This window comes from Pipistrellus hanaki (assembly GCF_964339955.1).
Source record: "Pipistrellus hanaki genome assembly, chromosome: 10".
NCBI lineage: Eukaryota > Metazoa > Chordata > Mammalia > Chiroptera > Vespertilionidae > Pipistrellus > Pipistrellus hanaki.
In genome coordinates, this window is record NC_140512.1 from 37,678,089 (window position 1) to 37,703,596 (window position 25,508).

At 43.4% G+C, this 25,508-nt stretch overlaps 2 protein-coding genes across 3 annotated transcripts in view; one reads left to right on the forward strand and one right to left on the reverse strand.

Moving 5' to 3' along the window:
• Window positions 1-3,965, forward strand: part of TSPAN13 (tetraspanin 13) — a 28,125-nt gene extending 24,160 nt beyond the window's left edge. Inside the window, exon 6 of the mRNA XM_084897191.1 lies at window positions 2,895-3,965. Coding sequence (XP_084753317.1) covers window positions 2,895-2,969 — 75 coding nt within the window. The 3' untranslated portion in view covers window positions 2,970-3,965. The remainder of the gene's footprint in view (window positions 1-2,894) is intronic.
• A 4,137-nt stretch (window positions 3,966-8,102) lies between these two features.
• Window positions 8,103-25,270, reverse strand: AGR2 (anterior gradient 2, protein disulphide isomerase family member). 2 transcript variants are annotated; one of them, XM_084897192.1, is made up of 8 exons: window positions 25,214-25,270; window positions 22,844-22,998; window positions 22,553-22,616; window positions 22,379-22,431; window positions 20,537-20,610; window positions 18,093-18,156; window positions 15,374-15,457; window positions 8,103-10,652 (listed from the first exon to the last, which is right to left on the reverse strand). In XM_084897192.1, exons 2-8 carry the CDS (start codon window positions 22,989-22,991, stop codon window positions 10,603-10,605), a joined length of 537 nt encoding a protein of 178 aa, XP_084753318.1. In that variant the 5' UTR covers window positions 22,992-22,998; window positions 25,214-25,270; the 3' UTR covers window positions 8,103-10,602. The 2 variants fall into 2 exon arrangements, with proteins under 2 accessions (XP_084753318.1, XP_084753319.1); XM_084897193.1 differs by having other exon boundaries at window positions 25,232-25,268.
• Window positions 25,271-25,508: the final 238 nt, after the last annotated feature.

Here is a 25,508-nt window from a genome sequence, read left to right on the forward strand (position 1 = left end):
AAATTTTAATAATTTATGTGACCTGATATATTCTGGATAATGAATATTTTATGGGCTCTGTCAGTTTAAACTTGTTTTAAAAATTTTATTCAGTAATTCACTGAATCACGGATTCTCAGTTTGAAGGGATGAGGTTAACTGACAGATGATTTCCTATCATAGGTGAAACAATGGTTTGACTCGAACTATTAATACCTGAAAATAAATTTAATCTACCAAAGTAGTATTGATTTAGAATCTGAAAAAAGAAAAGGTATGACAACTAGTACATGTTCTTTGTAGAAACTTTAGAAAATACAGAAAATTATGAAGATGAAAGATTAAATATATATCCACTAACCAAAATGACCTACTCAGAAAATAGTGAATATTTCTATTTTGAAATATTTCCTTTCTGCCTTTCTATATTGATATGTAGCAGAATGAGTATAGGCTTATTCCTGCATACCCTACATTTCTATGTTATCAACAGCACTTTGGCAACTCGTGGTTACTGGGTGTAGGTTCCAGAGTCAACTGAGTTCACCAGGAGGACAAGTCATGAGCGTGTTTGTAAGCTCAAAACTCTATCGATTCTAAAATAGATCTTTTTGCATTTTGGGTGTAGCCTACCTTCCAGGCTCTCTCCCTGGGGATTGTGGGAGGAGCTACTGGTTCAGCCCTGGGGCAGAGGAAGGGATTGGCCTGTTTCCTCACTTAAAGCTGAATTGGAGTAATTCAATTCTGGTATAATATGGCTCCAGATTGTGAGTATTTTTACTCAATGGCTTTGTTTTCCCAAGTACCAGAGCTTACACAGTCAGCATATGTCCAAGGATGATAATAAGAATATTGAACAATCTCAAAATTCTAACCAGAAGGTCCCTGGGGGCCAGTGTTTCTGAGGCAGGGTCAGGGAAATGATGCCGGGGCAGGTTGGGAAGTGTCAGAGAAGTAGCTGTTTGACAACAGGGGGTGTAAGTATTGTCAGGATTATAACAACCAGCATAGCTGAAATGTACCGTAGGTGAAACGTCACCGGGAGAACAGCCAGTAAACACATCAGATTCTCACATAAAACCACACACTCGATTAAGAGCATGAACTCCAGATTGGAACCCGGTTCTACCACTTAGGAGCTGTGTGACTCTTACCCACTGTTTAACCTCTCTGTGCCTCAGTTCCCCACTGGTAAAATGAGGAGAAGGATAGTGCCTGCCTTGTAGGGGTGTGGGGAGGATGGTGTGAATTTGTAAAGTGTGTGGAACAGAGCCTGTCACAAAGTACTCTCTGTGTTTAAGTAAATTCCCTCTTTCCCCTGGTCATACAGACTTCACACCAGACATTCCACTTCCTTAAATTAGGCTTATTTTTTTCCTTGATTCGGTTCATAAAGCATAGTTTCATAAGCCCTCACGTGCTGTAGCTATACACATTGACAGTCGTGAATTATACAGCAACTCAGCAATTATCATTGTGGAAAATGGAGAAAATGTGGCACTCACCATAATTCTCCAGAAGTAGTTTAAGGAACTAATGAGTAGTTATGAAGTCAAATAAAATTTAGATTAAAAGTTGGCACAGATCAAAAGTGGGAAATATAATTTGAAATTCATTTTGTTCCCTTAAAAGTTTTTTGTTTCCCCCCACCAAAAAAAATTTTGTATTACTTTAAATAAATCAACTTCAAGGTAGCAAACAGAACTAACACCTTTCTTAATTAAAAAAAAAACCCATAAAGTTATATTGGTTAAGTCTTTAGTGAGACTGGTGTGGGACATGGCACAATAACAACTTACTTTCTAAAATTACTGCTTTCCCTTCCCTCACCCCCTGCCCCATCACCCTTGGAGAGGTAGAAATTATAACACATTAAAAAAATTATCTTTATTGTTGAAAGTTTTACAGATGTCTCCATCCCCCCCCCCCCCATTGACTACCTCTACCTTGCACCCCTCCCCCCACCTTCACAGCACTATTGTTTATGTTCCTGGGTTATTCATATAAGCATGTAAGTTCTTTGGTTAATCTATTTCTATCCACCCCCTCTTCTCTCTGAGATTTGTCAGTTATGATCTGTGTAGGAAAATTTATATATTTTTATGATTTTTTTTGGTTATTGTTTAATTGTTGCTGAGCCCAGTTTGTTTCTGAATTATCCAAATCTTTGATATTTTAGCTATTCAGAGAAGTTAATGTTTGTGTTAGCTTTTTATTGCTGCTCTCACTGATAAACACAGAGAGAGACAGGAAGGATAAAATCAGAGCTATGGAGAAAAGGCGATGTGATGCATAAAGCAGCACACATTTATTATCTTACACTCCTGGAGGTCAAAAGCTTACAATGGAGACTTCTGGAGGCTCTAGGGGCGATCCTACTCCTTTGCCTTTTCCAGCGTTTGAGGGTGGCCTACACTTCTTGGCTCCTGGCCCCTTGATCGATCCTCAGAGCCAGCAGGGTAGCATCTTCCCTCCCTGACTCTGCGTACAGCTGCTTCCGAGATGTCATCACATCGCTTTTTCTCCATAGCTCTGATTTTATCCTTCCTGTCTCTCTCTAATAAGGGGCCTTGTGGTTACATCACTGAGCCCACCCAGGTAATCTCCCAATCTCAAGATCGTTAACTCAGTCACTTCTATAGAGTCCATGTTACTACCTAAGGTGACATTTGCAGGTTCTGGGGATTATGATCTGGACATCCTTGGAGGACCATATCCCGCCTACCACAGTGTTTATATTACTCTTCCTTAGGGCCTCTCTTTTGGATTACTGACTACATTTCTTTTTTTTGGAGGGGAATGGAGGGTGGGGAGGAATCTTCTATTTTGAACAAATAATACTAAGTGCTTTAGAGGTTTTTGAATAAATATACACAATAACTGTTACTTTCTCCCTTTTCCCCCTTCTATTCCAGATTCTGGGTGTTTGGCTGACCTACAGATACAGGAACCAGAAGGATCCTCGTGCTAACCCTAGTGCATTCCTTTGATGAGAAAGCCAGGAAAACTCTTCACATTCTGATCTTGTTCACAGCTAACTTTAAGTTACGTTAATTTGCCTGTTTAAGGAAACAGTATCTGAAAAATTTCATTATTGACAGTGGATTTGTATATTTTTACTCTTCTGTCTCTCTGAATGTTTTTTTCCGTTTCCATTGCTGAAAAACAAAAAGAAACTTGTGGTCTCCTCTGAACCTCAGTGGTACCTGTAATCTACTGTATTCACAGTGTCTGGCACTGTCCACTGTGGCCTTTCTTAGCTTTTTTTATCTGCAGAAACACTTTGTATGGCACTACTGTGTTATAATCATATTGTGATTCTCAATATACGTCTGACTGGAGTAGCTCATTGTATGTAGCACTGTGCTGTGTAGATAGTTCCTATTGGGGAAAAAAAAAGAGTTCAAGTTTATTAAAGCCAGTAAGTATGAGATTCTATATGTTAAGTTCAGAATGGGAAATAAAATTCCTCAATTTTTTGTGTTTTTAGAAAGTATGTTTTGTGGTGAAAATTAACATAAAAGTGATAATGTAGTTCTAGTGATATGATTACACTAATGTATTCTAGAAGTAGCTATGTCTTTAGGAAAGCTTGGTTTAGTTTTTGAGTTTTACTGGTAAGTGTGAAGGAGAAATGGTCTCATGAATGCTCTAATGTGTAACATTTGCCTCCAGCCTCCAAAATGGAATGCGTTTGAGAAATTCAGAAGGTATATCTGTATAATCTTGATATTCTTTTATAGTAATTTGAAGTCCAAAAGACTGCATTTTTAAACAAGTTACTGTTAATGCTTCGGCCCACCGTAGCAAAAAGATATTTGATTATCTACAAATTGTTAAATAAATTTTTCATGGAATTTTTCAGTATTGTAACAGCAGCTTGTCAAACCCAAGCATATTTCAATGTGACCTCCCATAATTTGAAATTGAAATAGTATTGTGGGTTCTGTATATTATGTTAAAAAATTAAAGGAACGAAACCTTTCCTCGTGTATGAGTGCTTGAATTAACAGAAAGTAACGTGGCTATGCTTGTGGGATAGATCAGCATTGCCATGATCTGAAGGGCAAGGATTTGTGTGTGTCCTCCTTCTATATCAGTGTTTCCCAAACTTCTCTCATGATGAGAGAAGTGCTAAACTAGAATTTTTGAGAACATATAGGTAAAATTGCATACCTAACTTAGTGCTCTGTATATAAAATCTGTCTTAGAGCACTAGTTAAGTATACAGTTTTACCTATATGTTCCCAAAAATTCTAGTTTAGCACTTCTTAGTTGGGATTCAGGAATCTGTGTTTTACCAACTCCACCAGGTGATTCTCATCATGAGAGAAGTTTGGGAAACACTCTTCTATATGAAATGGCTAAACAGAAAAAAAGAAAAAGAAAAGAAAAAGAGAGTAATGGAAGAATTGAACACGTGAATCAAGTGAAATGTTTTTTTTTGTTTGTTTGTTTGTTTTTGACATTTTACGTTGGGTTCTCTTTGATTTGGAAGTATTTCCATTTTAGTGCATTATCCAGCCATGGAAATTAACTTCTAGTGCTGATATTTACTGTAGTCATCTCCAAATCCTTTCTTTAAATGTTTCAGTGTTTAATATCTTCTCCATGGTGAGGATTGTTTGTTGTTGTTTTTTTTTTTTTTAAAGGGAAGTCATTCATATTTATATGGGAAAATATGTAAGTTCTCTCCTGTTACTGAAAATTACTCATTTCTTGCATTCTATATATGGTATTTTATTGGTAATTGTCTTGATGGGTTTTAGACCAAGAAAGAGGGTAAATGGTTGATATGTAGAATTTTAGAGTAGAGTGTGTCTGTATCACTTCCAGGATGGAAGGCTGGCTCATCTTTCAAGAAAACCAAGTCATGCAATTCCCATAATGGATGGGAGGAAAATAATTGCCCTGTACCTTTCTGAGCTCTTATCTGAGAACCCATGTAATAAAAGACAGATTAACAAGAGGAAAGCAGAAGTGTATTCACATTGTATACCTCATGTATACATAAGGGATACACAGAAAGACTGTAACTCGCTGAGATGGCTCAGGCCACCATCTTAAATACCATCTTTAGTTAAAGGCAAAAGAAAGGTGTGTGTGTGTGTATGTGTGTGTGCACGTGCGTGTGCACACGTGCGTGTGTGTGTGTGTGTGTGTGTGTGTGTGTGTCTTTGTGTGTCTGTATGTAAGCCAGTCATGGGGGCTACCAGGAGCAGCACAGTAAACAAAGGACAGGTGGTGTTTGTTATGCAGAACTGCGTCAGCCACTTCTGCATTGATAAGAGTTTCTTGTAATTTAGAGTCATCCTTCCTGGTACAGAGAAGGGACGCCCTACGGAAGGTGATTTCCACTGTGAACGTAAATGTCCCCTACGGAAGGATAAACCCCTCACTTTTCAGAGCTTCTCCGGGGTCTGCTGTTTCTCAGACCTAATCCGCTCAAAATGATCTTTATGCCTAAGAGGCCTCTGGAGGTAGCACGTTCTGTTACCCTTCAATGTCATAAAATATTAAGCACGGACCACCTAACCTAGTTCCCTCTGACACCATCATATGAGATTGTAAGTGACACATGAAGGAAGTGAAACTTTTGAACCACATCTTTGCTGTGTTTCCCAGTTTGCCTTGTGACATTTTGAACCTCACATGAGTTTCTGGAATCTTCTCACATATTAATTTTCTTGGTATAAATGACTATATGTGGGAAAGGCTATTTCAGAGAGAAAAACAAAAACCCATAGCCTTGCTGTGTGCTCTAATTTCAATGGCCTTTATTTGGGTCAACCTATCTATAAGTCAGAGTCTGGGAAGTATTCATCTTTAGGGCTGTAAACTACAGAATTATTTATAAAAAGAAACTATAATACTTTTATACATTTCTCTTTATGCCTTATTCACATATTCCATTCAGAGGACTATTTCTTAGAACTTGTGCCCAGTCAGCCTTGAAGTTACAGGTGAGATTTTAATTAGATAATATAATGCTAGTAGGAAGGAAAAATGTTAAGCTATAATTTCTAAAATCTGAGCTCACGTGACATAAATTCATCCCAGATACTCTGTTTTCTAAGCAGTCGTGAGTTTGGCATGAAGGCCAGGTCTGCGTGGTGAACCTCAGCAATATGCTGCTGAATGGAGCCCTTCAGAGAGAGAGAAGAAACCAGTGTGGCTTAGTTTTTCACGTCCTCAGGCCAAAAACCGCCTTCTGCGATTTTCATAAATATTTGTTGAACCCTGTGAAAGTTTATTCACCCTTTTGAAAGTGCACTGAGTAAATATATGAAACTACTTTGCATTTTAGCTGGTATGGAAAAGTTAGAATCACATTTTTGCATAATATTTCACAGGAGAGAAACACTTTCAGGCATTGCGATCGTACAAATATGATGACTCGCATGCCCATTGTTTTATTAGAGATGACAGTAAGGTTAGAGGTCAAGCTTCCTCAGTTTCTGGGTAAGTAGGGGATTTGTGTAAAGTTGTTCTGCACTTGGTATGTTTGGGGCAGTTAATTTTTACTTCTGGGTCTCTATGCCAAATGCAATGACAAGGTGTGTTGTTGGTGAATATTTTCCAAACAGATAACTGCACTGGGAAGGGTGGGGGTGGGGGGGGAGGGAGGGAGGGAGGGAGGGAGGGAGGGAGAGAGAGAGAGAGAGAGAGAGAGAGAGAGAGAGAGAGAGAGAGAGAGAGAGAGAGAGAGAGAGGGGCAGAGCTCTTCATATTGAAGTGTTTCTGGTACCCTGGCAATTGTTCTCCTAGAAACACCTCTTGAGACAGAGGAAAAGGGAAAATCAGACCCCATGCCTGGCTGCCTCTCAACTACTCACCTCAGGAAAGCCAGCTTTTGAAATTTATTTTCAAATGAGGGCCTAAAGGAGTTGCCTTGAATAAAAAATGTGTGTCAAAGAATGGACTTGGATATCACTTGGAGGGCGAAAACACTTTTGCTAACTTACAGATCTTGCTTTTTACAGATAGTGGAGGCCACAACATGACAAGTGGCTTTTTAATAAGTTAGGCTGCCTTGACTTGGAGTTTGAAGTCCACCTCACTGGGAAGGCACTGAAGAAAGAGGTGTTATTGCCTTTGAGCTTTTTCTGTTCTTCCCCTAGCTCCCGTTCTCACCAGTGGTTGCTAAATATAAGGACCCCAGTATTTATTTAGGATTACTGAATGCATAAAACAAGCAAAACACACACACACACACACACACACACACACACACACACACACAGTAGAGCTAGACTATCATAAACAATCATTTGAAGATGACTATGGCTCTAAAACAGGCAAAAATGCTTTAACCAAACATGTTGATCATCCATGTAAATGATTTTTACAGAAGATTTACGTTAAACCAACTTTTCTCTAAGTTGTGGGGCCTCAGATAAATCTGGTAAAAAAAAAAAAAAGTTTTTAATGTGTTAAAACATACATAACACAACCTGTCATTGTAACCATTTTTAAGTGTATAATTCAGTGTCAGTAAGTACATTCCTGCTGTTCCACAGCCACCGCCACCGTCCAATTCCAGACCTTTTTCATTTTCAAAATCTGTACCTGTTCAATAGCAACTCCCTTCAGACCCAGCAGGATCCGTCTGTTGTCTATGAATCTGGCTACAGTACGTCCCTCATATAAGTGGAATCATATAGTGTTTGTCCCTTTATGACTGGTTTACTTACCATAATGTCCTCAAAGTTCATCCATGTTGTAACATATGTCAGAATTTCCTCCCCTGTAAAGTCAAAGTAATACTCCACGGTATGTATGCAGCACATTTTATTTAGCCATTCGCCTGTGGGTGGCTATGTGGGGTGCTTCCCCCTCCTGGCTATTGTGAATAATGCTGCTGTGGCTGTGAGGATACACATGCCTTTTCCTTGTTTTCAGCTTGCTTTGGGTACATTCTCAGAATTGGAATTTCTGAAATGTATGGTTATACTATATGTAAGCTTTGAAGGACAGTCATAGTTTTTTCTATATTGGCTACACCCGTGGTCGGCAAACTGCAGCTCATGAGCCGCATGCAGCTCTTTGGCCCCTCGAGTGTGGCTCTTCCACAAACACCCCGGCCTGGGCAAATCTATCCTTTTTTTTAAATATATATATATTTTATTGATTTTTTACAGAGGAAGGGAGAGGGATAGAGAGCTAGAAACATCTATGAGAGAGAAACATCGATCAGCTGCCTCCTGCACACCCCCTACCAGGGATGTGCCTGCAACCAATATACATGCCCTTGACCTGAATTGAACCCGGGACCTTTCAGTCCACAGGCCGACACTCTATCCACTGAGCCAAACAGGTTTTGGCGGCGAGTCTATTTTGAAGAAGTGGCATTAGAAGAAGTTTAAGTTTAAAAAATTTGGCTCTCAAAAGAAATTTCAATCGTTGTACTGTTGATATTTGACTCTGTTGACTAATGAGTTTGCCGACCACTGGGCTACACCATTTTACATTCTCACTGTGGTGCCAACATTTTTAGCCAGCTGTTTGAAATAATACTCTCTCCTCTTATAGCGTTCTTTGTAGTTAGAGAAGTAGTCAAGGCATTCTTTCATTTAAATGTATTTAAACACAAAGGAAAGATTGTGAGATGCCTATAAAGGGTTTGGTTGCTAGACTTGCTAATATTTCCATGAGCTTAAAACAACAGTTTTGATGTTTGCATCTTTACTTCTCTTCCTAACTTGTGTATACACACATTTCCTATAGTTGCATAAACCATAAAAACTCTTAAAATTCTTTCTCACTTACCCTTTTGTTTCTCCATAATGTTTATTACTTTTATAGATGACAACACACTGCTCCATGTGTTAATAAAGATGTAATCATTATATCTGCCTTTTGGGGAGGATATGTTTAAATAGTGTTGCAGTTGGCATCTTCACAACTCTATTTCTCTTGAGTGATTTATTCTCTTAGGACAAATTCTCAGAAGTTGAGGCGATGGGGTTAAAGTTAGTTTTGTTTTTTTCAATGACTATTGCTCTGTGTTTAATACTTTTCTAAGGGAGATTCAATTTTTTTTCTTGCAACCTTGACATTTGACTTCCCAAAGACTTATATTTTTTAAATTATGTGTGTTGTTAAAATAGCATTTTGTCATTCAATAAATTTTAAGGACTTACTCTTATTTAGCATCAGCTCAATAAGTAAACATTATTTTGCTTTACTACAGATGAAGCCTGAATAACTCAGAAGTTGTCATTTAAATATTTGTTTATATGGTGAAAACTTTTTTTTCTTCTTTTCATTAACCCTCAGAGAACTTTCTAAATGAAATATTTTACCTCTTTATGCACATGTAGGTTACCTGCTTAAGTAAAGGGAGCCCAATCCCTCTGTTGACATATTTGCTGAGGATTTGTATGCCATTAAATCAACAATATATGCTCAGAACTCATTAGTGAATAGCTCTGTCAGAGTACTGTGACTCAGAAAAGTATTTAAAATATATTATCTACCCTGGAAAAGTTAATAATAATGCCAAAGAATCTATTCAGAAAAGGACATATCAAGACAAGCAATAGGTAATCAATATGCAAAGCATTGCACAGACTACCACAGTCATTGAGGGGCTGAAGAAGTCTGGGGAGGGGCTGGGTAATAAGATAATTCCATATAATAATAAATGTGGCAGTATTCAATACGTAGTGAAGACATTAACACGGTTCTAATTTTTGCCTGGCAGGACAGAGTTAGAAGCAGCTATTTCTCCAGAGAGAAATAGTGACCTCTGATCTGTCCCCCACAGACAGGATGTTGCTTCCCTTTGCTCTTTTCCTTGGCAGTTGCACTTTGGTGACCAAGATGGGAACAATTCAACTGAGCTTGTTCAAGGTCAGGACTCGAAGGCCTTGAGAGATTCATTGTATCATAAGGCCAGTTCTCAGGATTTCGTTAGCATGTGTTCATGGGTACAGACGTTCTTTGAATGGCCTTCTCACAAAATCAATCTCCTGAAGGTGAAAGCCACCTGCCAGAGCTCTCTGAGAGCCTTGAGTTGGGCAAAATCTAACTAAAATCCATTTATTAAATTAAAGTGCGTGCATAGAAGTTTCTGGCTACAATCGGGGGTGTCTTCTATTTAGGTACCTGATTTTCTTGGGGATGCCTTTTTACATGTTCTTTCACAGGAATGCATGTTGTTTGATACTGCTGCTGATTAAGCTAATGTGTACATTCGTCACCCAGTGAAAAACTAGTGAGCTGAGTTGAGAACTTGGACTCTCTTTTTGCTTGAACTACTTTTTTTTTCTTCTTGTCTCTGCACCCTCTTTCCCAAACATTATGTGTGTCCAAAAGTCCTATTTGGTGAATGAACACAATAGCTTTTGTGTGAAAGACCATGTTGGGGGGAAAAAAGATTCACACTCCCAAAGGATTTATTTTTTTAAAAAGTATGGCTTGCTATGGTAATACACAATATTGTTTTCATATGTGTATACTTGAAACCAAATTAAAAAAAATAGCTGTTGTAACATTAAACCACAATCCGAGGAGCACGTCCACCTCGCTCCTGCCTTCTGCAGGGTCTTCTGAAACCCCCTCTGGTTCCAGGTCATGGCCAGATGCAGCGGGAAGAGCTTGCAAATTTTGTTTTTTGCTCTACAATTCAGTCTTCAGCAACTTGAGTGCTTTCTTCATGTTGTCAACAACTATTGGGCAGAAAACGTTAAGAGAGTCAAGACGTGACCAAAAGTTATATGAACAGATGTAGTAAACCCCCAAACCTGGGTATTTTATTGATTGTTTAATGGGGTGCTAGTGTATCATAGAGTAAAATGTTGGAAATCTTACTGTAATTCTTTTCCTACAATTATGTAAAATGGCTTTTATTGCAATCCAGTTCTCCAATATTTATTAAATGCCTTTTCTATAAGGAGCTATGATATTTACTTGTGCAGGATACCTGCCTTGAAGGAATCCAAAGTCTCACTAAGCTATCTGCTATCGCTTTGAGAATGGCGAATACTTTGAGTGTACGTCCCCTGGTTCTCCTCGTACCCACTGACGGCATCGCTAATGGACCACGATCATTTTCCTGCTGCCCAGACGCAGCCTCAAACTTCTTCCCAAAATAATGAGAATCTTTATGTGCCGCCCTACGAGATTTTCTGTGATAATGAAAACCATTCAATGCCTTTGCAGTGAGTACTGGAAGTGTGATCAGTGTGACAGAGGAACTGAGTCTTAAATGGTAAGTAATCTAAGTTTGCTATTAAACAGCTGCCTGTGGCTGAAGGCTGACATGCTGGGCAGTGCAGTTTTAGGCAGCCACTGGTCATGGAGCAGCATTGGCTTCTAGGGCAAAACCCAATTCTCCCCCCAGCAGGATTAATTAGATGTCACAGGAAAGTACAGTATCTTATTGAGGTACCTCATCTTCCTTGGGAGTCTCTCTTAGAAGTGAGTCTCTTGGCAACTATTTGGAGCCCTCTTTCCTACTACTGATCTTTAAAGTTGAACTTGAGGGGTGCTGCCTGGCGTTCCCTAGCAGGAAGGAGATAGAGCCCCCAGCCTGGGCTGAACCCCCGAACCGGCAGCGCTGAGCCCCAAGTTATGTGCCAGACCCTGGGGACCCAGGCTCCGGCAGGGGGAGACAATCCCGGGGGACGGCGAAATGCGGGGCCCCCGGAGTCGCGCGCACATGGCGCGCAGAGGACTGAATGTTGACTCTGATGCTGGATTACCCTAGCCGGAGGAAACAAAGCCTCCGGCGGCAGCTCTGAGCCTCAGTCCAGACCTCCCCGAACTCCAGGTCTGGGCCAGTCCCTGGGGACCCAGGCTCAGGCAGGGGGAGACGGGGCTGTGAGGTGGAGTCCTGGGAGCGCGGCGAAAGGCCGAGCCCCCGGAGTCGCGCACACTGTGCGCAGAGGACAGTCTGTTGACTCTGATCCTGGACTCCCCTAGTGGGAGGGAGAAAGAGGGCTCCAGACTGGAGGAACGCCACGAGGAGCAGGAGCCCCTGCCGGACACCGGCCAGCTGGGCGCCAGCAAGGAGCCGGGCGACGGGGCCCCCAGTGGGGGGGGTGCCCCTGAGCCTTCGACTGCTGAGCGCTGGCAACGGAGCCAAGGACGGGGGCTGCTTCCTGGGCGGCGCCGACCCCGGCAACAGGCTGGAGCAGCGCCGGAGCCCGCGGAGAACAAAGGGGTGCCACAGGCCAACCTGCTGAGCTCCCAGGACAAGGAGGAAGAAACCAAAGAAGTTCTCAATGTGAAGAAATCAAGTGAGAGCAAATGATAGTAAAATTACTTAAGAAAGAATACAAAGAAGATCTTGAAAAATCAAAGACTAAGTCAGAACTCAACGCACCAGCCAACATTGCAACATAAATGCGTTTTGTTGTTTTTTTTAAAAAAAGAAAAAAAAAAGAAGAGAAAAAAGGGACAGAATGTTGGAACAGCGGCGACCAGGCCTAGAGTGGCCAGGCACAAGGCAGTGGCAGCTGGGCCCGGAGCAGCAGTGGCCAGGCCCCAGAACAGCAGCAGCCAGAACAAGAGCATCAACGGCCAGCACTGGAGCAGCCAGACCTGGGGCAGTGGCAGCCAGGCCTGAGGCAGAGGTGGCCAAGCCCAGGGTGGCCAGTCCAGGAACACCCAGACACGGAGTGGCTGGGCCCGGAGAAGCCCGGCCCAGAGCAGCCGGGTTGGGAGCAGCCAGGCCCAGAACAGCAGTAGACAACCACGAAGAATCCAGGCTGGGAGCGGCCAGGCTCGGAGCAGCCGGGTCGGGTGCGGCCAGGCCCGGAGCAGCGGCGGCCAGGCTGGGAGCGGCCAGGCCCGGAGCAGCTGGGTCTGGTGTGGCCAGGCCTGGAGCAGCGGCTGCCAGGCTAGGAGCGGCCAGGCCCGGAGCAGCAGCTGCCAGGCAGGGAGCAGCCAGGTCCGGAGCAGCCGGGTCTGGTGTGGCCAGGCCAGGAGCAGCGGCTGCCAGGCTGGGAGCGGCCAGGCCCGGAGCAGCAGCTGCCAGGCTGGGAGCGGCCAGGCCCGGAGCAGCCGGGTCTGGTGCGGCCAGGCCCGGAGCAGCGGCTGCCAGGCTGGGAGCGGCCAGGCCCGGAGCAGCCGGGTCTGGTGCGGCCAGGCCCGGAGCAGCGGCTGCCAGGCTGGGAGCGGCCAGGCCCGGAGCAGCCGGGTCTGGTGCGGCCAGGCCCGGAGCAGCGGCTGCCAGGCTGGGAGCGGCCAGGCCCGGAGCAGCAGCTGCCAGGCTGGGAGCGGCCAGGCCTGGAGCAGCCGGGTCTGGTGCGGCCAGGCCCGGAGCAGTGGCTGCCAGGCTGGGAGTGGCCAGGCCTGGAGAAGCGGCTGCCAGGCTGGGAGCGGCCAGGCCCGGAGCAGCCGGGTCTGGTGCGGCCAGGCCCGGAGCAGCGGCGGCCAGGCTGGGAGCGGCCAGGCCCAGAGCAGCCGGGTCTGGTGCGGCCAGGCCTGGAGCAGCGGCTGCCAGGCTGGGAGCGGCCAGGCCCGGAGCAGCCGGGTCTGGTGCGGCCAGGCCAGGAGCAGCGGCTTCCAGGCTGGGAGCGGCCAGGCCCGGAGCAGCAGCTGCCAGGCTGGGAGCGGCCAGGCCCGGAGCAGCCGGGTCTGGTGCGGCCAGGCCCGGAGCAGCGACTGCCAGGCTGGGAGCGGCCAGGCCCGGAGCAGCCGGGTCTGGTGCGGCCAGGCCCGGAGCAGCGGCTGCCAGGCTGGGAGCGGCCAGGCCCGGAGCAGCCGGGTCTGGTGCGGCCAGGCCAGGAGCAGCGGCTGCCAGGCTGGGAGCGGCCAGGCCCGGAGCAGCCGGGTCTGGTGCGGCCAGGCCAGGAGCAGCGGCTGCCAGGCTGGGAGCGGCCAGGCCCGGAGCAGCCGGGTCTGGTGCAGCCAGGCCAGGAGCAATGGCTGCCAGGCTGGGAGCAGCCAGGCCCGGAGCAGCGGCTGTCAGGCTGGGAGCGGCCAGGCCCGGAGCGGCCGGGACCGGAACAACCGGTCCCAGAGCAGCCGGGTCGGGTGCGGCCAGGCCTGTAGCAGCAACAGCCAAGTCCAGAGCAACTAGGTCGGGAGCGGCAGTGACCAGACCCGGAGCAGCTGGTTGTGGAACGAACCAGAGCAACAGAGGCCAGGCCCGGAGCAGCCAGGCCCGAAACAGCTCGCTCCTCGCCTGTACCTGCCCACGGCTGCCTCTCAGACATGGCTGGAAACTTTTGCGGGAACTTGAGGGTCTGCTGAATCAAGTGATGAAGGCTTAGATCTGGATGTGTTGAGTTAGTATAGCGCTGGGGTGTTGATCTGTAAGTGCCTTGGGTGGGGCCTGGATGAGGCTGGTTGACCTATTTGGAAATGTCTTTTGTGTGAAGTGTATCATTGGGCATGTGGAGGTATTATTGATATGAGATAATGCTAAGTAACAGATTTACTATCTGAAAAGGGATTTACTATCGGGGAAAGGGAGGGAGGAAGAGACTGAACATAAACTGTGCACCTATGGATGAGGACAATGGGGGATGGGGAAGGGGCGGAGGGTGGGGTGGGAACCTGGTGGAGGGGGGAAGAAATGAGGAACCTTTGTAATAATATGAACAATAAAGATTGATTTGAAAAAAAAATAAAAAAAAAAAAAAAAATAAAAAAATAAAAAAAAAAAAAAAAAGAATTTCCTTCCTAATAAAGTCACACTGTAAGTTAAAAGCAATTGTGTGACTGTACTAACGCTTTCTTTTATTTAGTCTTGTTTCCTCATTATTTCCTATATCGACATTTACTTAGGAGTCTTAGATCTTCAGACCTACTTCTGTAAGCCTATAACAATGCAAGTATTTTTATGGAATTGCAGACACCTCACTAGTCCAGGTTTTAAAAACTTCCAGTGAAAAAATAAAAATAAAGTAAAAAAAAAAAAAAAAAAAAAAAAAAAAAAAATAAAGTTGAACTTGAATTTAGTGTCAACAAAGACTACATCATTTCTTTATTTTTTGGATAAATAATATATTTATAATTATTAATGTAATATTTTATAATAATAATAATAAATAATGAAATATTCTTTCATTATTTGGAAAAGCTATATTTAACAAAGCATGCAGGTTACTGCAACTATTGCACTCAATTCTGTGATACGTCAGTGTGTCTAAGAGAAAAACCTGAAATGCAGGTGACATGTCATAGAATCCTCCTGGAGAAAAACAGATACTTCTTAAAAAATAATCTTCAATTACAAAGGGGAGGCAAGTTTGCCTAATTTCAATTATTCATCTTCAATTACAATGAAAAAAAAAGAGAGAGAGAGATTAAAGTGATGAGACTAGTTGGTCAAACTGATTCCCCGTGGCCCCTGATCAGCTTTCCCTGCCTTTGTCATAGTCCTGTGGCTCTGCTCCCGCAGGACCACACTGAGATGGCCAAAGGAGGTGACACTTACGCAGAGCTGTGTCCGAAGGTTCATAAGCGTAGAGACGATTTGAGTATCGTCCAGTGATGTCAGCTCTCACGGTCAGGGATGGGTCTACAAAGGAAAAGCAAAGGGGGGTAATGGGCTGGAGAGCTGTGCTTGCACCGTTGCGGGAGGAAGCACATGGATTTGTCCACATCCCCTGAAAGGAGTACAGCCTGTGTCCCGGCAGATCTACCTCATCCGCTCTGCGGCAGCCTTGGGCAGGCGGGACCCCATGCCGGGCTGGGAGCCACCAACAGCTGTGTGTGGCTATTTGTGGGAAAGGTTATGAACCCCGCTGTGCTATCTATAGCAACCTGAAAACAGGATAATACATATTGTTGGGCTGGTGTTTCCATTTTGGGCGAAAACAATAGCATTCGCTACCAAGGAATTGTGTTAAAAGCTTTTGAAAGGATTATGTTGTAATTTAAATGTGTCGTTACCAAGAGCAACCTGGATCATTAGAAACTCACATCTAATGCTGGTGTTCAAAACCAACATATGTATTTTTTTAATGAATAAAAGAAGATGAGTCCTAATAGCATCAAAGGTCACATAAGCATGTAGTCCCCTCTCTATTTTTTTTACTTATTTAAAAAATACAGAGTTAGGAGTCATCCTTTATGTGTTGTTTCAATTATTTTTTCCTGTTTTATATTAACTTATCAATGAGAACAGAAAGGTATTTTTAGAATAAGGCACCATCCAGCCCGGCTGGCATGGCTCAGTGGTTGAGCATCAGCCTATGGAACCAGGAGGTGCTGGTTTGATTCCCAGTCAGGGCACGTGTCCAGGTTGCGGGCTTGATCCCCAGTATGGGGTGTGCAAGAGGTAGATAATGATTCTCTCGCATCGTTGATGTTTTTATCTCTCCCTCTCTGAAATCAATACAAATATATTTTTTAAAAAAATAAAACAAGGCATATCCAAAAGGGAGGTGTTATGGGGGGACAGAGGCCTAGAAACCTTACCCCCATAGAGGTGACTGAGGAGCCTAAGATGTACGTCCTGAAATCTGGGTGGAGAGGAGGCGCCAGAGCACCCGCGGGTTTGCAATGTCTGTCACTGATATTGGATGGACAGCCCCTGTCATTCAGAATACTGGACTAGGACCGACGAAACTTACAAAAAGCAGACATTCTTTTGTTCAACAAAGACTCCAAGACCTGCTACTGCTTGGTGCAGAGGATACAAACACCTGATCGTGGTGATACATTAACACAAAGGCTTTTAAATACTCAGCCATTGGCTCACAGCTCTGGCTGCACCATGGAATCACCCGGAGAGCTTTAAAAACATCCCGACGCCTTTGTTGGGCGCCCAGGCGTTCTGTTTAATTGGTTGGAGGTGTGGCCTGGGCCGCTTGTTAACAGATTGCCCAGGTGGTGCTCCCGTGCAGGCACGTGGGGAAGCGGCTGAGAGCGAGCTGCCTCGGAGTTGGAGTTGGCTCCCATGACTCAAGGGACCCAACGGGAGTTAAAACTCTCTGAGCTGGGAGCGCTGTGAGCAGGATTTGCACACAAGGTAAGGCAGATGACCTATAAAGTCTCAGTTTCAAGGATTCCAAATGTTCTAAATCCTAACAAAATCGAATCTATAAAACTCTAGTTCGGCCTCCCTCCTTCCTTTCTTCGCTTTCCCCCTCCCGTTTCGTATATTTAGTGTGAACTTGGGGAATTACATAGGTGAGCCACTTGATTAGCGTGAGCTCTTTTTTATGTGCTGGATTTAATCACGGACTGTATTTTTCTTTTTTATTGAACTTATTGGGGTGACAATGGTTAATAAAATTCTCTAGGTTTCAGATGTATAATTCTATAGCACATCATCTGTACCCGGTATTGTGCGTTCACCACCCCAAGTCATCTCCTTCCGTCACCATGTATCCCTTTACCCTCTTTCCCTTCCCCCCTCCCCTTTCCCTCTAGCAATCACCATACAATTGTCTTGGGCTCTCTTTTAAATCAGTATGATTTTGGTCAGAGCCAAGCTCAATTAATTTGTTCAGTCATCGAAGGAATATTTTTTGTGAGCCCACCACAGGGCCATGCAGAAAAAGTAACGGTGAACAGAAGCAGCTAGAGTCCCTGCTACATGGAGTTTATAGTCCCATGAGGGAAATATTTAACAAATAACAGTATTTAAAATTATAACTGAGGACAGTGCGACCATTGAAAGAAACATGGAGCCACAAGCACATGTGCTCGTGGGCTTTGGCAGGTCCGTGAAAGACAGCGAGGCTGGGGAGGTGACAGGTGACAGGTAGCTGCAGAAGGGAAGGCAAGGCAAGCTTCTGCCAGATGGAGCAGCATATAATAAGATGTTCCAGAGGCAGGAAGGAGCATGGTAACTTTGATTTTTAGAAAAAAAACACACACAACTTCACATTCTTAACTTTCCTCAAATAATTATCAACAGTATCAGAAAGAACTATCCAAGACACAAATTGGAAGTTTGCCTGATTAGTAATAAGTATTTATAGGCCTGAGGTACAGAGGTGGGCAAAAGTAGGCTTACAGCTGAGAGGCCATGAAAGTTTATTCTTGAATTATTACTTATTAACTCTTGTATTATTTATTATTATTGTTACTAACCTACTTTTGCCCACCCCTGTACCTCACTGGGGCCACAGTGTCACCTGAGGGTCGGGGAGGACAAAGTGGAGATATGGAAGCACGTGTGTTTTCATGTCATTGTCTCTTACCAATAAACATGATCCTGGGGACATACTGGCCGTCAGGAGAAAGGTGCTTGTCAGTTGTTTCATACTAAGATAAAAAAAAAAAAAAGCTTTTTAACTTGTTTACTCTTTAGTTATTTTCAAACTATTGAATACAAAAATGTGTCTGTTACGGGGGCTAGGCATCTTAAGACACTGAAGGTACATCTCTCCCACAAGGAGTAACAAAACAGATGCAGAGATAATGTACACGCATGCAAACAAGTTAGCGGAGAGTGTGATACAGAAGAGGCGGTCAGGAGCTGAATGGATGTGATAAAGAACAAAAACGAATGGAGAATTAGGAAGAAGTTACAGTGTTTGGTGAAGACATCTTTCATGAGGCAGGAGGAAGTGGATTAGTGAAAACAAAAAACCAGAAGTCATTTTTTTTTGGGAGAAATTACAGAAAGAAAAAAAAAAAAAACCCACAGGATTATCTTGAGGATTCAGCTACCCATTTATCAAATTTTCACTTAGAAGTCTTTTTGTAGCAATAGACATTACTTATCTCTCACAGATCACACTCTTGGGAGATGCAGGTTGGGAAATGGATGCTGGGGACCCAGAGTCTGACATGTTAACGATGAAGGAAGACAGACGCCAGGGGTGCCCAGAGCAGGACATTTAGCCCAGGATGCAAGTTCTATTCGGACCTTATGAAGTGGGGAAGGAGGAACCTTTCAAAATGAAAACCAGTCAGTCCCATGGAAAAGGAGGTCCTTCAGGCAGAGGGAGAGATTGTGCATGGAGGAGGAAATGCGTAGCACTTTCTGACAGGACCAGGTTGGGAACGGACTACACCAGCGGGAAAGCAGCGGGTGGTGGTGAGAGAAGATGGAGAGCCGCCTCAGGGGCCAGCTCATGTAGTTTCTTGCACACCATGCCACTGTGTTTGCATTTGTTCCTAAATAGCTAAGAAGTGGTGGAGGGATGTGGGAAGAGGTACTGTGGTCTTGAAAGGGATCACCCTAATGGTATGTGGGATTAGGTGGGAATTATAAACAGGGAGCCACTTAATAATACCGCAGTAAGCTAAGCAAAGTGAACAGTTCTTACACTAGAATGGTGGTCCTCAGTTTATAGGAAAGTGACCAGTAACAAAAATATTTAAAAGTTAGAACCACAGGTCTTGTCCAGCCAACGTGGCTCAGTGGTTGAGCATCGACCTGTGAACTAGAAGGTCACAGATTCGATTCCTGGTCAGGGAACATGCCCAGGTTGTGGGATCGATCCCAGTGTGGGACTTGCAGGAGGCAGCTGATCAATGATTGTCTCTCATCATTGATATTGCTCTCTCTCTTGCCCTCTCCCTTCCTCTCTGAAATCAATAGACATATATTTTATTAAAAAAAAAAGAGTTCACTGTGGGAAATATTTAATATCAGATACTCATTGAACATCCAGGGAGAAATTTCCTGTAGGCAATTGAATATATATGAATGAGCCACAGTCTTGACTGCCACAGGTGAGTAGGAGAGTTCCTTCTAGAATAACACTTCTGATGAAATAGGAACTAGAGAAAGAGGAGCAATTTGGTAGCCTGGCCCAAACTGAGAAATGCAGGGGGGAACACATTGAGTTTAAGCTAATTATGGGATGCCCAAAATGTAGTGTATATACCAGTTGGAAGTTGTGCCATATTTGTGGGCATCATCAGTGTGTGAACATTGATTAAAGACACGTATAGATGATGTTACCCATAGAGAATATAAAATATGAAAATAAAAGTAGATCAATTAGAGATTCACCAAATCACTTAATATTTAGGGGGAGGAAGAGGAGCTTGTGGCAGAGAGTTGAGGAAGGACTACTGGTGTGGATACTCTTTGAAGAAGCCAACCTGTTAATACATGAAGAGCATGAGAGAGACAGAGAGAGACAGAGAGAGAGAAGAGGGAGGGAGGGAGGGAGAGAGAGAGAGAGAGAGAGAGAGAGAGAGAGAGAGAGAGAGAGGCCTTGACTCCAGGTGAGGATTATGATAGAGTAAGGCCGGAAAGTTTGGACACCAGGAAGGGTGGTGAAGGTGAAGTCAGTGAGAATGCAGGAAGCTAAGTTTGGACAACCAGAGAGCTCTCTCTTTGAGGGAGAGAGGAGACAATGATTGAGAATGGTGTGGAGCAGCCAGAACTGCAGGAAGGGACACAGGAGGTAATTTGAAAATACAAAAACCTTCTAATTATTACAGCAACAGAGAAAATCCTAATCACAGGAGAATACTTTTCAGACAACCTAAAGTTATTAATTACCAAATAAAAACATTAACATGAAAGGTGGATTATTAATAAAGTATCATTTTGCTTTCCAGTCTTAGATGAGTATTTGGGACATATCCTACTTCATCCCAAACATGATTATGATGTACAGGAGAAATGAATCATCCATTTTGAATAATGAGAAATGTCAGTGATGACGAGAAGGAAACTTACGACTAGATTGATGAGGACGAACTGCTCTGCCAATTTCTGAATTTCTTTATTTTCAGCAAACACTTTCTTTAAAGCTATAATATAAAGAAAAATCATTAAGCATCCATCTCAGCACCATTGTTCTATGTTATATTTTAATTTGAACTGTAATTTTTAGTGCAGTGTTCATCTTTGCCCTTTCAGCAAATAATTAGTGTAGTAATATTTAGGCTATTGACTGCCTCTACTTCTTGCCATCCATCCATTTTTTTCTGCCTATATTTATTGAGTGGCTAGTAAATGGTAGGCACTGTTTAATGCCCTGGAAATAGAGCAGTGAAAAAAAAAAGTAATGTGCTTTCTTCATGGGGCTCAAATGTCTGTGTAGGAGACATCATAAATAAGCAAACAAATAAATATCTAATAATTTCTGGTGGATATATGTACTTTGAAGAAAAATTAAGCAAAGCAAGAGGTTTAAGAGCTATAGAGTGGCCAAACCGGTTTGGCTCAGTGGATAGAATATCAGCCTGTGGACTGGGGGGTCCCGGGTTCGATTCGGTCAAGGGCATGTACTTTGATTGTGGGCGCATCCCCAGTGGGTGGTGTGCAAGAGGCAGCTGGTCAATGATTTTCTCTCGTTGATGTTTCTAACTCTCTATCCCTCTCTCTTCCTCTCTGTGAAAAATCAATAAAATATATTAAAAAAAAAAAAAAAAAGAGCTATAGAGTGGCCAGGATAGATCTCCCTGAGGGACTGACACTGAGGTGAGAGAAGTGACCCACTCTAAGATTTTGGAGGTATGTCATACTAACTTGAGGGAACTCTAAGAGCAATAGTCCTGAGGCGAAAATGAACTCAGATGTTTGAGGCAAAGCACAAAGGCCAGGCTAGATGGAGTGGAGAGAAAACAAGAGGAGAGTGGTAAGAAAGGAAGGAGCCAGAGGCCAGATTGTGTATTGCCTTGTAGCCCAGGGTCAGGAATCTGAGTTTAATTTTACATGTGAGTAGAAGCCACTGGAACACATGAGTGATAGGATCTGACTTATGTTTATCAGATTTATTTGGGCTTCTGTATGGGGAACTGACTATCGGGTAGCCAGGTAGGTGGCTGTTATAGTATCTAGCTCTTGGTTTGGATCATGGCAGTAACAGTGAGACAACAGGAAGTGGTTGGAGTTGGGCAGGACCTATATAATATATGGCGGATAATGCAAAATAAAAGCATGAGCCCCTTGTTCAAAAGTTATTAAGAATTTTTAGACAACAGCCGAAACTGGTTTGGCTCAATGGATAGAGCATCGGCTTGGGGACTGAAAGGTCCCAGTATCGACTCCGGTCAAGGGCATGTACCTTGGTTGCGGGCACATCCCCAGTAGAGGGTGTGCAAGAAGCAGCTGATCAATGACTCTTATCGATGTTTCTAACTCTCTATCTCTCTCCCTTCCTCTCTGTATAAAATCAATAAATTTTCAGACAATGACTACAGAATGTTAAACCAAGCATTGGAACTTTTAAGCACTGGCCCCTACATGGCTGCACAGGTTGCATGCCCAAGGAGCCCGCACTGGCTTTGAGGTTTATTTTGGAGACACAGCCAAGAGTATTTGTTGATGTGTTGGACATGGGATAAAAGAAAAAGATGTCAATGATGAGTCTTAGATCTTATTTTTCAAACTATGCAGCAATGGTTAACATAAAACATGGGGATATTTGAAGTTACCTTAAATATGTTTTTGCTACATGAAATATCATTTAGTATTCAACTGTGCTAGATGCTAAGGAAACCGAGACAAGTGATCAGACCTTGGCCCTACAGCTAAAAGCCTATAAAAGAAATTATATGTAGAAGAATAAATTACCTTGACTGTGTGGGCATTCATCCAGGTGATGAATAATCATCAAGGGTTTGTTGCTTGAAAAGAAAAGCGAGATTGGATCATTTTTACCGAGTAGGATTTCATGTGCAGTTAAATCTCACTAGATGGTGCTCTTGAGAGCTTTGAGAGAGCTGCGTCAGTCACCCTCATCCTTACCTTGTCTTGGATTTGTACAAAGCTTCCTCGTATGTCTGAGTCCAGATGAGCTGATCACCCCAGCCTAGGACAAAGTGAGCCAGCATATTTAAAGCGATTATAATTTCAGACCCAAAACCGTTGAAAAGCAATGATACTTGAAACAAAGAAGAAAAACCTCTAGAGAAAGTAGCAATAACTATAAAATTTGATAAATCTAGAAGGAACACAAACAAAAACAATATGATCAGCCCACAAGTCTCAGCTTCCCAATTGGGCAGCACTGGGAGCTGAAGAGATGCCGACTCCTACCTCTGGAGAGGGTCTGGGGCAGTTTGGGTGGAGGAACCTTTGTATCCTTGGTGTCCTTCTTAGCTCCTGGTTTGACTGTGGTGTCTTTGGCCAGGGTGTAGGAGAGGGCCACAAGGAGCAAGAATGTCGACACTGAAATCTTCTCCATGGCAAACCTGATAATGAAAACAAGCAAAAAGTCAGTAAGACCAAAGGGAATTAGCAGTCTTCAAAATCTTCAGACTGCATCCATCTATCTATCTATCTATCTATCTATCTATCTATCTATCATCTTTCTGTCTCCATACAGATTCTATATAATAAAAGTATAATATGCTAAATGCTCAGTCAACTGCTTGACAAGTTGCTATGATGCACATTGACCACCAGGGGCCAGATGCTTTGACCGGTAGGTTAGCTTGCTACTGGGGTTCTGCCAATGGGGACTGGGCAAGAGGCCTTGGAGATCCCCCCCCCCCCCCGCCACCCCATGGTCCTTTCCTGGCCGGCCAGCCCCCAGGGCCCTGACCAGGACTGGTGAGATGGCTCCAATAGGCCCTGATCACTGACCAGGCCAAGGGACACCACAGTGCACAAATTCGTGTACTGTGTAAATATACTGCCTCTAGTATAAATGATATAGAGTATACTGATATAGATCTCCATAGGTATCTACAATATAGATATAGATATACCTTAAGAAATAAGTAAATGTATATACTCTTATAGCTAAAAGAACCAACACTTAAATTTTATATTTAAAACATTTAGTACTAGAAGATACCTTATTGATTACCTCCTCTTTTCCCACCTCCCCAATGCCTCATTTACAGGAGAATCTGACATTCAGAGAGATGAAGATTTATGAGATGGGTACGAACCAAGGCTCCTGAATCTTGCCCTTTTGCAGCACTGGCTCCCATTTTCCCACCCTGAAACTCTAATATTGGTGGAGGTTTGAAATTAAATAAACTGCAAAGGAAGCAGGATGGACCTTCAATGCTTAGTATTTTTAAGAGGAATGCTTTTCATGTTCTGATAGCTTGAGTCGGAATCTTTGCTGATTGAAAAAAAAAAGCGTTGCTAAATCATCACATCCAGAGGATATCTTATATTAAACTGGCCCATTTTATACAAATAGTAGTATGTGTCCACAGAATGTCTTACTCAAAAAGACATAAAAAGCAAGGGTGCATTTTCTTTACTTTCTACACTGGAAAAGCCAATAACAAATTTTGTATCCTACTCGTCTGCAGAAGCAACTCAAGTGTACTATAAGTCAACATCCCCAGCCCTCTTAGTACAAAGACTTGTGTTTAAAAAAAATCCAGGAACTTTTCTGTGAGAATACTTATACTTTTTGAGTATTAATTAATTTAGAAACACCATGACAAATAACTATTTTGAGTTTATCAACATTCATTGGATTTCCTGTTTTATTTAGAGCGACAGCATCTGTGTATATTTGAAAAATCATAAACTGGTGGTGAAGCATTTTACCTATTTAGTCCATTTGCAGCTCTTATCATACAAGTAGCTATTAGGAGCCCTTGGAATAGCTCCGCCGCTTACAGGTTGGAACTGTTGCTATCTTACCCCTGTTTTATGGCAAGATGACAGAATTTTGTCGAATGTAACTCCTGCTGTTCAAACATCCTGCTGAGATTCACTCTATCGACTTTTCCTAATATGAATAGACTCTGTAAACTTCCTGCATAAACCACGTCAAAACAGAATGCTGAGACACATTGACCATTTGGCCTGCCTCTCTCTCTCTCTCTCTCTCTCTCTCTCTCTCTCTCTCTCTCTCTCTCTCTCTCTCTCTCTCTCTCTCTCTCTCTCTCTCTCCTGCAGGAGGTTTCGGTGTCCCTATTCATAAATGCTTTAAGAAAGCACTCCAATTTCTCTTATAGTTTATCCCATGAATTTAAAGATTGAAGATGCAACAAGAATCTCTATACCAGACAGAAAAAGCACTTTTTTTCTGCTTTTCAATCATATTCTAAGTTGCAATTGCCAGCAGGCAATCTGAGCGGAGGTTTCCTGGGGCTGCAGGCCTTAGCTTTAGGCAGTGGGAGGCAAGCAGAGCATAGACAGTGACCAGGGCACAGTGACAGAGGACCCAGGGCCCTGTCCCACGCTTGGAAACACCTAGAGTTCACCCACTCCAACCTCCTGCCTCCCAAGGGAGAAAGCATTACCTTGAACCGGCTCAGGAAGGGAGCACGCTGCCAACTCAGGCCAAAGAAAGGCCCCAGGAAACCTTTGGTGAAAAGTCCATTTATCCCCTCTCCAAACCCCATTTCACTGCCCTTGAAACTCTCTTCCACACAGTCACCAGAGGCCAGAACCCAGTGCCCTTCCAACATGCTCCATGGTCAGGAGCCTTACCTGGCTTTCCCCACCCACCTGTCTGTGCAAACCAGGGGGCCTTGATGCGTCCAGCTTCCTCGTGTGCCAGCTCAGCTCAGCCTTTATGCTCCGGAGAGCACCTCGGCCCCACCCACTGACCTCTGATTTACATGCTGCAAACCCAGAAAGGAACTTTCCTTTTCCAAAGCAAATGCCTTTCCTAGGCCAAAGAGTTCCTTTTCTTAAAAAAACCATGTTGCAAATGGCATACTGTTTCAGTGTGCATGTTTTTTAATTGTGAAAAAGCATGTTGTTCAGAGATTTTGAAAAGATG

Excerpts from the sequence above, each read along its gene's own strand:
- AGR2 (XM_084897192.1), bottom strand. The coding sequence starts at position 22,991 with ATGGAGAAGATTTCAGTGTCGACATTCTTGCTCCTTGTGGCCCTCTCC. Across the intron at positions 22,617-22,843 it reads GCCCCAGACCCTCTCCAGAG|GCTGGGGTGATCAGCTCATC; the intron begins GTAGGAGTCGGC and ends ACTTTGTCCTAG. Across the intron at positions 22,432-22,552 it reads TTGTACAAATCCAAGACAAG|CAACAAACCCTTGATGATTA; the intron begins GTAAGGATGAGG and ends TTTCTTTTCAAG.